The sequence below is a fragment of the Siniperca chuatsi genome, linkage group LG12, assembly GCF_020085105.1.
Source record: "Siniperca chuatsi isolate FFG_IHB_CAS linkage group LG12, ASM2008510v1, whole genome shotgun sequence".
NCBI lineage: Eukaryota > Metazoa > Chordata > Actinopteri > Centrarchiformes > Sinipercidae > Siniperca > Siniperca chuatsi.
Genome location: NC_058053.1, coordinates 21,578,799 through 21,595,500, shown reverse-complemented (window position 1 = coordinate 21,595,500; position 16,702 = coordinate 21,578,799). Strand labels below are relative to the sequence as shown.

General features: G+C 38.9%; 1 protein-coding gene and 1 long non-coding RNA gene across 5 annotated transcripts in view; one reads left to right on the top strand and one right to left on the bottom strand.

Annotated features, from left to right (window-relative positions):
- The first annotated feature begins 4,576 nt into the window (after positions 1-4,576).
- On the top strand, positions 4,577-14,966 carry LOC122885067. The gene is made up of 4 exons (XR_006380038.1): positions 4,577-5,270; positions 6,119-6,221; positions 9,934-10,047; positions 14,829-14,966. It is a non-coding gene; the product is annotated as an uncharacterized LOC122885067 (long non-coding RNA).
- Positions 10,685-16,702, bottom strand: part of plekhm3 (pleckstrin homology domain containing, family M, member 3) — a 46,470-nt gene continuing 40,452 nt past the window's right edge. For all 4 annotated transcript variants that reach the window (XM_044215699.1, XM_044215700.1, XM_044215698.1 and 1 more), the window contains exon 8: positions 10,685-14,987. In XM_044215699.1, coding sequence (XP_044071634.1) covers positions 14,825-14,987 — 163 coding nt within the window. In that variant the 3' untranslated portion in view covers positions 10,685-14,824. The remainder of the gene's footprint in view (positions 14,988-16,702) is intronic.

The following is a 16,702-nucleotide window of genomic DNA, read 5'->3' as shown; positions in this document are numbered from 1 at the left end:
ATGCATCACCAATAATAGCCCATAATATACTGTATACAATAATGTTTCACTCTGAAAGGAGCAACTCTGCGTAATGAGTGATTCTGCTGTGGATACTATAAGTACATTGTGCTGTTAAATAACTAAAGTTTTGAATGCAAGATTTAATAGAACTGCTAATTTTACTTAAGTAAAAGATCTGACTACTACTTCATTCATTCAGTTCAACTTTTGGACTCCTGTATAATCCAAAAACTCTGTCCTAATGTGGATTGGTCATTTACCCATTTAACCCACCGCCAAAACACACCTGAACAGACACCTGCTGACACACAGGACTGCTGACAGTGAGGTGGTGGAGATGGCCGAGGACGCCGTGACATTTAGCCTCACATTGTTAAACTGAGGGTCTGTTTTATCCTCTAGTGCTGCTTGTTTAGAAAAACCTTTTTTGCGTGTTTTATGAGCTTTACATCTCATACTGCTGATCGATTTCCCAATCATCCATCACTTTTTATATTGATTTCCTTCCTGCAGAGAATAATCGGTCACAATCAACATTTAGTCTCCTTTATTTTTACAGTATTGACTTGCATAAAATCCACACCCGTTGAATTCATTCAAATGTGAACTTCCTGATTTGTTTCTTTCCTCTTTATTCTGCAGCTCAGCCAAGCCTGATGTCTAAAAGCAGCTTAAAGCACCTGAACGCATCAGTGAGTTGTATTTATGACTTCCTGCATTAGGAGGCAGTTTACCAGGAGAGCCTGAAGGTATTGAAGGTACCAGGTCACACTAACAATGCTGTAATTCTTCAATATGTCCATTTTACATAATTCATTTGTCTCAGTCAATTGTGTTTGCAGTCCTTCTGTCTTCAGTCTAAAGTCTTCAGTCTTATTGCGACTGTGTTGCCATGAGGACACAATTTGGAGTTTCATATTTAAATTGATCATTTCAATATCATGATACATGCCCAGGTGTATGTATAGAGGAATATTAATGTGCAGTTTGTTCACATACACTGTCTGACTTCTGACAGAACTCTAATCTCAGGTTGTGAGACGGTCTGTTTGTTATACAGTATAAACAAGAAAGGTACATAAAATTTAAAACCACACAGACAGCCATGTAGTGAGGTCATCGCTATAAAGTCAAACATCAGAGAGTCCGTATTGAAACCTCTTGGACAGCCACTGTTTTAATGTGTAAACCTTTAAAGAAACAACACATTTTCATATTAAAGGTTTTGATTTTCATCAATTTCACAAGGTTTGAGGAAACACTGAGTGAAAAGTGTGTAATTTACAGTCTAAAACTGGCAAAAGTTCCCGATTTTAAATCAAAACTGTTTGATTAAATATGTAGACAAGATGATGAAACTTTCAGTCCCTGAAGGTTTTCGATACTTGGCGCTAGAGACACATTTAAATCAGTACCAAAAACAGTGTAGAAGTTCGATACCCAGACCTGTTCACAATATGTGTGTGGAGACTAAGCAAGTTGCCAGCTAAATGCTTGAGACATGTTCAGAACGACTGCATCAATGTCTAAATACAACTGAATCAAAATAATTGAAAAAATCTCAATGCTCAATAACTGATCTCATGACTCTGCTCTCATTCCACACACACACACACACACACACACACACACACACACACACACACACACACACACACACACACACACACACCCCACATCGGACAAAGGTCACAACGCTCTCTGGGGGACAAAGGTCTCAAAGGGTGTGTTTGTTTGTGTGTGTGTGTGTGCTGAACATATCAGCCAAGACAAGTCTTTCTCAGTCTGCTTTAGCTTCACTCGGCTTACTTTGATAAATCAAAGCAAGTGGCGAGGAGTTCACATGTAAAGCCTGGATGGCATCAATCTCTCATGTGTACACACACACACACACACACACACACACAGACACAGACACACGCACATGATTACTTATGTCACTTTTGGGGACATTATAGAGCCTTACATTCATTTTCTGGAGACTTACCCTAACTCTAACCTTAATCACTGACCCAAAAATCAGCTTTTGTCCCCAATTGGACAAGCTGTCCCCAGTTAACTGGTCTGAAATGTGTCCCCGAAGGTAACCTAAGTCAGACCAAACACACACACACACACACACACACACATACACACACCCACACCCACACCCACACCCCCGACACACGTCTGTGTGCACGCGTGTGTGATTATTTGTGGTAATTCTCCGAGGTGCCAGGCCTGTTTGACTAAGACTTAAGTGAGAACACAAGGCGACATGAACTGTATCACTTACTGATCAGGTAACCACGACACACACACACACACACACACACACACACACACACACACACACACATATTTGTTTTTCCATATCTATACGGTTACCTTAACCTACCAACCTGTACTAATTTTAGCCTTAACCCTAAAACCAAGTCTTAACTCTCAAACAGCCATTTGAAGAAAACCAGAACACCAGAAAAAAAACGTCCTAACGTCTCACAAATGCCCTCACAGTCATAGTCCAAAACTCAAACTGGTCCTTACAAAGATAGAAGTGCAAGAGCACACACACACACACACGGTGCTGGGCATAAAGTAAAAACTAATTTTTACTAAACATCAACCTACTTTCTTAATTATATCTAAATTAACTACTTATGACTAAAATGATTGAGGACAAAAATGCCCAACCAGTTTTTGGAGCTCTCGTCGTCAAATGTCTAAAGGACCTACCAGGAGTTTCTCAACCTCTGGATTAGGACTCCTTGTGGTATCAGCTGATACACTGACAGGGTTCAGGTAGATTTCTAAGATACATTTTCAGTGTGAATTCACGTGAAGCTCGCTTCTTGTTCTTGAAAATAGAACTATACAGCCACGTGATCAAATTTATGCAGAACTTGACAACTTGCCGGAGTCATTTGGAGTTTTTTGGGAGCTAAAAAGGGTCCAGAAGAGGTTGCGAAAACATGTTTTAAAAGAATACTCTGACAATATTATAGAAATGCAATGCTGAAGTATTTTAAAAAGTATCAAAACCAGTGCAGCAGAGTTAGAGATCTCATCTTTTTTTATTCCACACATTCTTCTTCTTTGTCAAAACCTACCGCCTACATTACCCACAATGTAAGTCAACCACAGACAGCTGGGTCAGAGATTCGGGTGTCTTATGCTAGTAGCAGCTAATAGCCTCAAGCTGCTAACCTCAAGCAGAGATGAGGAGCGGGCTACAGAGGTCTGCTAAACTCATTTCTTTGTAACTGCACACCCCCAGATATTTTTCAATTTCAAACTTGTAGTCTTCAGCCCCAACTGACACTCACTAAAGTGACGTCACTTGAGGACATTTATCAGACTTCACACAGCTCCCTCTGTGACCACAAAAGGCTTTATGCAACTTTTTCCACATATGCAGTAGTACTCCCTAACACCTGTAAACACACAGGAAATGTAAAATCGGTGGACTTTCCCATTTAAGGTTGTGTTCAGACGGATCACGAAATTAATTTGTAACTCCTTTTTTATTCATGTGAAGTGTTTTTTGTAGTCTTGTACAAACATTAGCTTTAGCAGTTAGCTAGCTAGCATTTCCCCTTTTTTTCTTCTTTGTAGCAAAAGAAGTGAAGTCAATCAGCTTTGAGATAACTGCAGTTTTCGTATTTTTTTTAAAAATCATTTTCAACTCTTTTAATTATCACTGACTTTAACAAATCCACGTTTTCTTACGCCTTAATAGACAAATATGTGTCTGTTAGCGTCCGTACATGACTTTCTTTAAAGCTTTACTTTAAACTTTAAAGCACCACAGAGCGCCACAGGAAGTCATTCCTGCCTGTGGCCATCAAACTCTTTAATTCCTCCCTCTAAGGGTTAGTCTGTATGACCCTAGGTCACTAAACTGGACATTGATCATTACATCTCTGCCATACTGGAATAATTGTGCAATATTCTGTGTACTACTCTTTTTTCCATGCAATATTTAGTTTTCCCATGTTAGTTTTTTCCTATTTATTGACATTGATATTATATACCTCCACTACTGCTGTGCAATATCTTAATAATCTCAATAAGCTACACTTAACTTGACAGTACATGCACCACTGCTTATCACTTATTACTGATTTTATTACAATGTATTTCTATACTGTATTATCATCATCAACCGGTAAACCCATTTGGTACTTCACACTATTTTATCTTATACTTATACCCACCTGGTACTTAATTTATTTTCTGACCTGTTTTTATAGTGTTTTATAGTGTATTATATTTTTTGCTAGTACTTTCTTCTGTGTGCACTGACGTAAAGGCGAGCTACTGTAACAAAGAGTTTCCCTTCGGGGATCAATAAAGTATTTCTGATTCTATTGACTTGATGTAATCTTGCTGCCTCTAAACCTCGCTTTGTGTTAAGTCTGAACACACCTTTATGTTACTTACTTACAAATAGCTTTACTACACAACATTTTTCCAAAGCATTCTGTAGATTGTGTTTTGTTTCACCCTCCCAGGCAGCCACTTTCATGTCAGCACTGCATGAAAATCAGCATGCAGAGACTTTGAGCTTGTTTGAGTGAAGTGATCCGTCACAGTGAACAAACGTCACGTCTGCTTTTGTTGTCAGAGTTACACTACTGTTGGATGGTTCTGACTTTTTTACATCAATCTGTGTTTACGTCTGGCTGCATTTAGGCTCTACAAGTTGATTTTAATGTTAGTGAAATGAATGGAAACAAATGGCTGCCTTGAACGGAGGAAAAACACATTAAAAAGTCTAAAACAGCACTGCATTCTTGGGAAGATACAGTAAAGTGACATACCTGTGATTTGTAGTGAATGAGGGTGCTTTAGTTTTTAAAGCTGTATGTTTCTGCATGTAGAGGTGTCGTGGCAGTCTGTTAATTTTGCATGTTGATACCACTGGGCTTATGTTGTTGATTTAGATGCATTAAAAATACAAGTTGCACAAGTCAAAGAGTATCTGACTGTAGTTAATGTGCTGGTTCATATGTTGTACAAAACTCCACCATACAGATGGATATAATAACATTTTTTTTATTCTCTTTTTTTTTTTTTAACAGACTTCTATCAGCTATAGTAAGAAGAACCCCAATTGTTACTACCAAGGTGGAAAGGAAGTCTGCTAAGTCCGGGTTTTGGTTGGGCGTATCTGACTTTCTCACCAGAGACAGCAGTTTACGTCCTGTCTCAGACCAACAGGTGAAAGCGAGACTATAACTTTTGCAAGAAAAAGTAACACAGCCTCCCTCTTTGAAAATGAAAAGGTGAATTCATGAACAATCAAACACACTCTTGCTCAATTTAATATACTCAGGGGTTTTGCTGCTACAGCATTACTTGTACCAGTAGCTTATGGTGGCTAATGCTAAAACTTAACATAGTCATGTAGCTGACATTACAGATGCTTGTTGCGGCTGCTGCTACATAGTCACTACAGCAAATGTGTTAGCTTATTTACACATCCAGCAGTTACGGAGCAACATGATCATTCATTTGGAGTCACGTTTTCACTCTCTTATAGCTGTTTTCTACACCAACTCCTGAGGGAAATGTGTGGCTCTTAAGCTGCTAAATGCTGCACTGTGTTCACCAGCTAGTCTCTAACTGCATATGTCTGCTGTTTTGTGCTGAGCAGGTAGCGTACAGTGTGTTTTTAGAGCTTTTTCACTGAAAACAGCTGCCTGCTGCAGCTAGAAACGACGTTATGAGTGCTGTGAGACTGAACCAAAACAGTAAAGTTGTGGGACAGACAGCTAAACGATGAGCTGAACTCACTATAAAGCTCCATAAAGCCGATAGGAGCAGCAGGTTCAGGTGATAATTCTTTGTAGGTTCATCACTACCGGCGACCCCTTTCACATGGTAACTTTTTTTTGTTTTAAATATCGATTTATAGCAGCTTTAAGGACTTCTCCTCTATGTTGTTGAAGCTCAACTCAAAATTACATTGTTGCTTTAAATGATTGTCACTTTGGCAATAAATCAAAAGTGCAACTTGCAAAGCGATGAGGAGGCGAACGAGAGATACAGAGAACGAGTGTGTTATGAGTGTTTGAAACATACAGAACTTGCAGGTTAACTACTCACACCGCTGCTGTCTGCTTTTTTACAGTAACTCTATGTCGCCGATGGAATCCATTGTGACTGCTGTGAATCCTCCTCCATGACGGAGCAACATCAAAACTTTTCAGAGCCACCTTTCAAGCCTGCAAGGGGTCAGTGTTCATTTTGGCACCTGATTTTGTTTTAGTCTTTTGACGAAAATGTACATTAGTTTTAGCCAAATTTTAGTCGATAGACTTTTGTTAGTTTTAGTCTGATGTATATGTATATACAAATGGGTGACAAATTAAAAGAAAAACCAACATAAAGTGTCCTAGTATGGAGTCAGGCCACTATAAGCCTCCAGAACAGCTTCAGTGCTCCTTGCCAAGTCTGTGGAACTCTATTGGAGGGATGAACACCACACCTCCACAAGATATTCCCTCATTTATATATACAACCTTTTATTTAATCAGGTAATCTCATTGAGATCAAGATATCTTTTGCAAGAGAGACAGGAGTACAGCAGACAGAAAGAAAACAAACATAACAAAAGGACATATAGCATCAGAGACAGTCACAGACATCCCTAAATATATTTGAAGATGATGAAAGTTTATATTATATCATTTGGTCTTATGGAGATGGTGGTGGAGAGCATCGGCTTACGCGTTGGTCCAAAATCTTCCATAGGTGTGAAACTGGGTTGAGATCTGATGACCAAACCATTCAGTGAGCCCTGGTGCACAGATGCATTTTGATGTGTTTCTCCACTCTCTCCACCCCCGTCTGTGTATATGCACTTGTTTTAACAGTAAAATGTCATTTGAAACACTGAATTGTTAATCAGCACAAAACTAAACTACTGTCTGCTTCAGTCCAGAGATATTGGTGTTGTTAAGTGTCAAAGCCTTTTTGAAACAACATCTGTTCCTCTTTGGTTTTATTTCTCCTCCCTGTCGGCTCATACAGGTGTCTGCACAAAGCCTCTGTCCTGCTGCGCGTACACACACACACACACACACACACACACACACACACACACACACACACACACACACACACACACACACACAGATTTTTCTCTCTCTCTGTTGATAACACAATTGTAATTGATTTAATCTCTCATTAATCATTTACTGTTATCAGTTCTATTTGGATTTTAGTTTATTGTTTTGAGTTTTATTTTTTCCAACAAAGGTGTAGCTGTATTGACATCAAAGATAAGTGAAATCAGGTCTATTTAAATACAGTCAGTTCTTCCATGAAAGTAATCTGGCACCATTGTGTTCATTGATTTAAAGGCCAATCAGTAATTTTCATGTTCCTCTTCCTACAGCTATATTTACATGATACTGTACTGTTAAAGAGTTTGAGTTGAATTTTTACCAACATTACTGAAACTCCATCAGCATCAAAAAATATCAATGACTTTTGATTTAGTTGATTGTCGCTGAGTTGTGGCTTTTGAAGAGGAGCTTACATTATACGAGTACACATTTTTTTAAGGCTGATTCTGATATTTTTTTGGACCAAATATCTTACAATTCTAAATAAATTTAAAATAACACTGCATATGTGCCAGTGTAGAGAAAACTTTGAAACAACAATTGGACCATGTAGGGAGAACGTTTAATTGAACAGTTAAATGGAATGGAATTTTATGATTTTCTTAAATACTCAGAAAATTGTACAGAGTTTGGTTGGCAGCTAGTCAAACTTTATATTTAGGTTGTTGTGGTTCTGCTGTGGGAATTTGGTTTCATGACCTCAGTATTTTAAAAGTCCTGGCTATGGTTCTGCCTGTGAACTTTGTGGGGAAAAAACACATTTATGTTTGATTTTGAATGATTCCCTGTTTGGACTGAACTAAACCCCGGTGAGGAAGCTGTTTTATGCTTAATTGCAATCGATAGAAAAACACATTTTAATAAGGATTTGAGCAGGAAAAAAAAACAGTGGGTTTACCCTTGAACACTGACAAAAGCAAACAGACAATCTGCTCGGCTCAAACCTGCTGAAAGCTTCGACGTGGCCAAACGAGCCTCTGAACAACCAGGTCACTGGGAACACTGGGGGCCCTGCCAGCTTTTGTGTAGCAGCTTGCTAAATGTCGGGGGGGGGGCATTGTGTGTGTGTGTGTGTGTGTGTGTCAAAGCCATACCCCCTCCTCTCATGTTGGGAGAGCAGAGGCCCAGTCCTTCACTCCTCTGTGACCGTTGTCCACCTCCCCCTTCTTCCTCCTCCCCCTGTCTTTTTCTTACGTCCGTCCTCTTTTTCTCCTTAAACTGTCTTTTGTTTTCATTTTCGTTGGCATTTCTGCTCCATCGTTGTTCGGGTCCTAAATGAGTCTTGACTGGTCCGCGGGCCATTGGAGAAGCACAAAGGACTTCGGTCTACTCGCTACAGTTGATCCATTGTGGGCGTCCCACAATGCACTAATTGGCGATGACAATTAAGCGTGGTCGACACTCAGCTTCAATTTGCCCGCTGCTCGACATACATCACAGGCAAATGATTCAGCCTCTGAGCTCCCTGCTCTCTCAGACAATATGCATATTCACTCAGGCAGGTTACTTTATTCACATGAATCTGTTTTCTCTCAGCTCAGTTTGAGGCTGAGCTCATAACCTGACAACCAGCCGCAAAACTGACACGTTATTGTTTGTCATCTCAGCAAACTTTGATCTCGTTGGGAAGTTCATTCTTGACCTTGGAACCAGTAGTTTACGAAACAATCTCACCACAAGGTCCATTCAGTGACTGTTGTGGAGCTTTCCATCATATCATACAATCTTCCTCAGCAGATGGAGTTTATCCAGTTGTCGTGAAGTTTTAGTAGAACGGAAATGTTAAAATTTCCATTTGAATTTCCGTGTTGGCAGGGAGAGAAGTCACTGAAGTGCTCAGAAAAATGCAAACAAACAATTCCATAACAAATGGGAAAACGTTGTGTGCCAAGGAAGATTGTATGCTATGATTAGTGGTGGAAGAAGTACTCAGATCCTCATTAAGTAAGTAGGCCTACCAATACAACAATGTAAAAATATTCCAAGTAAAAGTTCTGCATTCAATGCATCCTACCCTAAGTATTATCAACAAAATGTACTTAAAGTATCAAAAGTACTACTTCTGCAGAAAAATGGCCCCTGTGACTGATATATTATCATGTATTACATTACATTATCAGATTGTTACTGATGCAATAACATGTAAGCAGCGTTTTACTGTTGTAGCTGGTCGAGGTGGAGCTACTTTTAGCTACTTCACATCCAGTAAGGTAGTTTATTCCAGTGGTTCCTAACCTAGGGGTTGGGCCCCTCCAAAGGGTCACAACATAAATCTGAGGGGTCATGAGATGATTAATGGGAGAGTAAAGTAGAAAAAAGTTCTGCAACACAAATCTACATTCATTTTTTTAAACTTTTCTCTAATCTTTGCATTTTGTGAAATATTGGACTGACCGACCGACTGAGATTGCCATCCCTAGAGCCAAGCTGCTAGCATCCCTACAAACCCCAGTCCAGATGTGTTAGTCAACAGCACCAGTTAAACATTGGTAGGTTTTAGCACTTAAAGATCCCATGAAAGGGACACTTCCTGGAAAACAGTTAATCTTCAGTAGTGCCTCATTCTGCACTAGTGGGTGTAACTATAAAGTTCAGCGAATAAAACCATCTTCAAACCATTCTTTCAACAATCTCACCTTTCTGCATCAGATTTAACTGCTTTTCTCTGCATAACTGAAGGGCCATTATGCTACTTAGGACTGATTCGTCACTAATGATCTGCCCCAAACTCTTGTATCAATAATACCATTTCATGGGACCTTTTAACACACCTGTGCATCAGTGATGGTATGATTCTGTTTTCCTTTTGTTACAGATCTGTAAATGGAGATCCAAGGATGCAGAAGGAATTCAAATCTTCGACAAGAGCAGCTGTTGTGTTCAGGGCTGCTGACTGACGTGTACGCCAACCTGAAGCAGGAGGTGTTCTGTAAGTTTTAGTAGTGATTTGTCCTCCTTCTTCTCGCGAATGACGCGTCAACAATCTCACCACAAGGTCCATTAGTAGCTGTTCTGGAACTTTTGATCCTAATTTAAGATCTTCCTCCGCATATGGAGTTTGCTGTAGAATTGTAGATGTTCACATTTCAGTTTTTCTGAGCATTTTAAGGACTTCCTGTCCATGTTGAGGCTTAAGTTGAGAGTAAAAGTTAATTCTTGACCTTTCATCTACAATTCCATGACAACAAGGCAAATAGTTGTCATGGAAGATTGTGCTGTTATTTTGTTCCTTCAGTTGTTGGTGGCTTGAATTTATAACAAGCCAGTTTTATGGTGAAAAAATAAAAAGATTCAAACATTAATTTAAACTTTTCAGCAGTCACTCCAGCTGCATAATCCACTTGTCTGCTGTCCATTCGTATGCTCAGCATGTTTGCAAAATACTGTACGAAGCTTCCATTTGTAGCTAGCGCTGTTAGCTCACCAATGCAATTACTATTGCGTGTATTTAGCTTAATAATGACTCAACTAAAATAAACCTGCACATATATAAAAGTTAAAGGAAGTCAAACCCAAATGTCTTCAGCCAAACAATATGAACATTTCTGCACATAGGATTCAAACACTTTCACTATTAAGAAGTTTGTCTTTATTGGCATCAGTGGCTAGCAGACAAATTTGAACAAAACCAGACAGGAGGAAAGGCTGATTAAATCAGAAAATCAACTCCCTGTACTTGCATAAGAGTTTTGGCTGCAATGAAAAGAAAAACAATGATAAAAAAAAATAACTTAAAAAGTGCAAAAAAGAGATAATTTCAGTCCAGTTACTTTGCTTAAATACTGTATAATATATTCTTCTCCAAATACGTCAAGTAAAACACACTTCAATGATCATAATGTGCCTGCAACATGAAGAACATTTCCAGTCGTGTACTCATACACATTCCTGCTCTGATGTGACAACGGATGCTAATTTTCACTCATAGAATGGCCTCAAGATTTCATCCTAGAAGTTAAAGTTTTGTCAAAACTGGTTGTTGACACTCCAGTGAAAAGATAGTTAGTCAGTTAGTTAGTTAGTTAGTTAGATAGAAAAGAAAGTTTCCAAATACAGACTGAAATGAAAATGGGCAAAATTGAAGGAAGGGCAGTAAGAATAAAAAAAATAAACTAAACACAAACCTGCACTTTCAAGTTGTCTGAATGAACAAACATAAAACAAGCAAAGGAATTAAGAAAAGTTTTAAAGTGATCAGATGCACAAGTCTTCAAGTCAGCTGTTGTAGCTACATAGAGGCAAAGTACAGGCCAGCAGGTACTGGGAGTATTTATTTATTTCTGGGTCATTTGTGCACAAAGATTACTAATTCACGCTTTTGAATAAGCACCAAAAATGTAGCAATATGAACTATTTGTCCCAAACTGTTTGGCACAGTATGTTCGGTTTGCGATTTTCTTTGGTACGCCCTGTGAACCAAATAATTACTGATAAATTAGCCTAACGCACTCCAATTAGGTTTATGTCTTATTACGTGTTGTTAAAAATAGGTCCAACACAGCCCAAGAAACAAGTTTTAAATATGTGAAAAGTTTATCCAGATTATCTAAAACACTTAATTTTGAGGCAAAGCTGAATATATAGATATATAGATTCAGATGTTGCCTGTTAACATTTAAGATCCCTTAAACATATTTTATTCATTCGTACTCTTGCATTAGTAATCTGTGATAGTACTGCTACCTGAATCAGATACTTTGACAGGACCATCAGGTCGGGGCTGTTTTTGTTGCGTAAAGTCAAGCTGAGGTTTGGTTATATATCAGCTAACGGTAATGGAAGACATAAAGGCGTAACTGTAGCTTCAGATTTCGGGTTGGGTTCAGGTCTCAAATTTGGCAGTACCAGTCTCGTTCAGCCGGGTCAGCTCTCCGTTTTAGACCTTTGCACAAATCTAATCTGAGGGCACAAAGAACATCCGTGAAACCTGCCGGACTCCGTAGTACACAAATAAACAGCATGATTTAAAAAAAAAAACAGCAACCAAATAAAAATAAAACAAACAATCTTCATACAGTCAAAATACATATCAAAAATACTTCTACCAAAGGATTTACAACCTTTTCATTCCTTTTTTATGCAGCAGGCGCAATCAGTCAACAATAACTTAAACATGGCTGCAGATGTGACCTTTTAAACAAAATACAAACAAAAGAAATGTAAACAACTAACATTAGTGCACCTTTCCTGCCATATATTAAACTACACTGGGTTATTTAGTTTCAGTCTACAGTCTCCTATATGCTTCATAAACATGAATAACTCAGTCTGATCTCTGCTTTTCACAAAAATACATATTCCCGAATAAATCCATAACTGGGGTTTGTCAGTCAGGTGCTGATTACAGCAGCTTATTCAAAGTGACATGTTTTTATGGTTAAACAAGCTGAAAAAAGAGGATAAAGAGTGGACAGATGAGCAAAGAATTAACACTGAAATTAAGATCAAATCAGTCCGGCCACACCAGAAAACAAGTAGCGGGAAGAAATAGCAGCTACATTTCCATCCATATTACAAACTCCTAAATTCCTATTGAACTTTGAAGCTGCAATCCATGACTTTGTTGTTATTTGCTGTTATGATGCCCAAAAATAAAATACAGATGTCTCCAAGCTTGTTGTGGATATTTAGAAACTCAACTGTTAGCTGGAAGCACACTTCGCAATTTTCAGACGCTGTAACAAAATCAGGGAGTTCAGCTTTAAACGATCAATGGCGGCAGCATTTGCTTTCTTTCTTTCCCAAAAGGTTTTGATTTCTGATTGGAGCAAATCTGTTTTTTGTTTGTAGAAAAAATTAACCTAATGTACGTTTTATTTTTTTCAACATTTCAGTAAAATTTGCCTTGAAACAGGATGGAAACACAGCTGGTGCAGCAGTGTTAAGAAAACAAACAGCAGTGGGTTATAAAGGCCATGTAGGTTGCATAGAGATACTAAAAGCTAAAGCTGCTATCGTGTTTGATAGATTCTGCATGAATAAAGCACAACAGGAAGTAGAGTCACAGAAGAAGAGAGGAGGGGAAAAGGCTAAGAAGAATAAGTTACAGTATATTATTGCCCGTTACTTTACAGTTACATCAATGGAGGGAAGAAAATGTGCTCAGACAGACTGACAGAGTTCCCTTTTAAATTAATGTCTGTTTACATTTTACATTAAAAGAACACTGAAAAAATGGTCAATCAAAAGAATCAAAAGGTGACAAGTTGTCACGGCTGAAAATAAAAATATCAAAAGGTCCACTGTGGCATAATCCACTTTCCCGAAAAGCAGCAAATTCTCACATTTGAAAAGCTGGAACATGCAAATGTTTGGCATTTGTGCTTGAAAAATTACTAAAACGATTACTCGATCAAAATAGTTGTTGATTAATTTTCTGCCGATCAACAAATCAATGAATCATTACAGCTCTAAAAAAAGAAAAGAAAATTGGTGTATTGATAAAAGCAACATACGACAAGTGTAATGGAAACAGACTTAGCGAAAACATCATGACGTACGTCATCTCGTTGTGCACCTGAGTGGAGAATTAGCGCCACCAGCTGTTTATAATATTCACATAACGGTAGTGGATGGGAACACACATTAATTTGCATTATCTTTCGCTGATTTTCTCTAAATTCAGGTAAAAATTGAGCTACATTTGGATTGAAACCTGACTTAAGACTGCTGAAGCCTCATATGACTGGATGTTGCCCCCCATCACTTACATTGAAATCGATTTAGAAATGGATCTTTTAATGGACAGTATGAACAGGAGGAAAGTTTACAGCAAGCAAAACCTGTTTCATTGCTCATATGAGCACATTGTAACTGACATGAGTCCAAGTTGACAGCTGTATTCTCTGTAAAGAAGGAAACTACAAACATTTTACAGCCATGTTTCAAGGCTTCAGTGTGTGAGTTTCATACTGTAATGATTTTAGGTGGAGTATCAGTTTAACATGAGTAGGGCTAATGATTATTTTCATCATATATTAATTATTTTTTTCAACAACAAAAAAAAAAAACATCACATGCTCCCAGAGGACAAGGGGACATTTTCAATTTGCTTATTTTGTTTGACGAACAGTCCAAAACAAACAGAAAAACAGCAAATCTTCACATTTGAGAAGCTGGAACCAGAGAACGTTTTGCCTTTTCGATAAATGATTAATTACTTGCCAAAATTGTTAATTGTCTGTCCATTGACTAATCGTTTCATCACTAAACTTATACATGACTATAAGGGCAGGTGGAAGACGTTAGAATAAGCCACCAAAATGTTCCAGCTATTAGTTTGAATTTCTCCAGTTTACCAGCTGTGATTTTACATGTTTTAACCCCTGGAATAAGGAATAAGTGAAGGTACTGATGTGCTAAAGGGATAAAGATGGTGGAGGATGACCTTGACGTGTGATGTTTGACTATAAGTAGTTCAGTCTGTAAAGCCTGGTGCAGCAGTTCTTCAGTAGGTCTCCCTGCTCTTTACAATAGGACAAAGGGGGCTTAGCACGTGTGTGTGTGTGTGTGTGTGTGTGTGTGTGTTAGCAGGTACACACACATAAACACAAACCTGACGACGCATCAGACGCGCTGAGCTCGTCCTCTGGTCAAAACTGTCACACAATTTGTCCTGGATTCAAATCACAAAAACAGGCACTTTGTCCAGCGTCATGGCCTGGCAGCGGCCGCATTGTTACTGCTTTTGTGCGTCTGTGTGTGTCTCAGGTGTCTTGGTAAGGCAGGTGAAAGCACCCGGGGCTGTCGTCGTCAGGTGACCAAAAGGAGGACGGCTTCATGTAGTGGAGTTCGCGGCGTACACAGCGAGGGCACGGCTGAGCTTTCTGTCGACACTCGGCGTGGAACACGGCGCCGCAGCCGTCACACCTGCAAACACAAAGATCAACACACGGGTGTGAAGGCAAGTCAAAAGCAACGGTTGCAATTTGCCATAAAACAGAAAGAAGAAGAAGAAGCAACTATGCACGGTTGATAACCATGGAGGAGCCAGAAGGGAAAAGGAGGAGGAGGACCGATATTTTTTTCCTCAAAGTCTCAAAACCAAGTAAGTTGTGATGGCAGCTAATGAGCTACTACGTAATGTTTCTCAAGTTTACTTTTAAAAGTGTTGTTTGCTAACTAATACAGAATGCCTGAGAGCCTTACTGCATTATATTCCATTATATTTCATTATATTTTGAATTGTCACCTGGCACCTGAATTTTGTGTTTTCCTTTACAAATTGGTGCATAAAAATTCACCAGAATGCAGGACATTAAGTGTTTGATGCTCAAGATTTCCTGGGGGAGGACACCTAGACCTCCCAATGTTGAAACGAAACCTACACCCTTGATGTAAAATATGGTATCTAAATCTATTTTTTAATTATTACGCTCAGACCTTGCAGTGTTAATTTCGTCAAACGAAAACTATGAAGAAAAATATTAATTGACGATCTTTTTTTCCCAAAACAAGACAAATGAAAAGTAACCTCTGAAAACAAACTATGACACAATGTCTTACGTTTTTCGTCAACGAATAGATACTAAACGATAATGTGAAAGACTGATGAATGGACAAATGAACTAATTAATGCAAAGTCTTATTCAACAACCTGCTTGCATCCAACCAATTGGAATTTTCCATCAAGTATAGTTGGCTGTTTCATTCACTTATTGCTCATTTCCTGTACCGTCTGAGTAAATGAGTCAACAGATTCCCGTTTAGCTCAGTGAATCTTTACAGCTCTGTTCCAGTAAGTACAGTAGTACAGCTGTTATCAGTTAACACTTAACACTTCCACAAGTCATAAAGCACAACTCAACAAGGAACGTGTGAATGTGAGTGAGTCTCCTAGGAATCAGTCCTGATCAGCTCTTATCACTCTGAGTCTCAGTGACGAGGACGAGGCTCTGGACTGTGTTAACTGTCAACCATCTCTCACGCGCACACACAGCTCTCTCATGCCAACCAGTGTCACTAACAATCAGGCTCAGCTTGCTCACGTAGACATTTCTTTGCTTTGTGTCCAGAGTTTGAGACATTTGTCTCTAAGATTTCTGCCTCCACGCCGACACAATGGAGGTGAATTGAGTTTGCTCAACAGTTCAACAGCAACATCTCTGTTATATACTATCGTCTGTTTTCATTGGGACTAAGTCCAATGAAACTGTTCACAGCACGTTCTGTGGATTATCCAGAGTAACCAGAACACTGTTTCTGCAACATGTTGCTGTTGAATTTCTTTAAATGCCATGTTTCCATGCTGTGAGCTCCACAAATGAAATTCCATTCACCTCGATTTTATTGGGGTGGAGGCAGAAATTCCATCAGCCCTCAAACAGCCCTTTGATGAAGTCAGTAACGACCAAAATGTCTTCACTTTTGGGGTCTCAAACTGAAATTGGTCCTCACAGAAGTACATGACCAAGCATTCAAGTCCTGAGGGTGTGCAAACACAAAAACATACACATACTCAACCAGAGCCTGGAAAAAAAAAAAAATCTAGTTTCTAGCCCAGGCAGTGAGATTTCTACACTGTTTCTGATCTGTAGTATCAGTTTGACCTCTCGCCGTGTTAATTTCCCTATGGCTCTGTACAT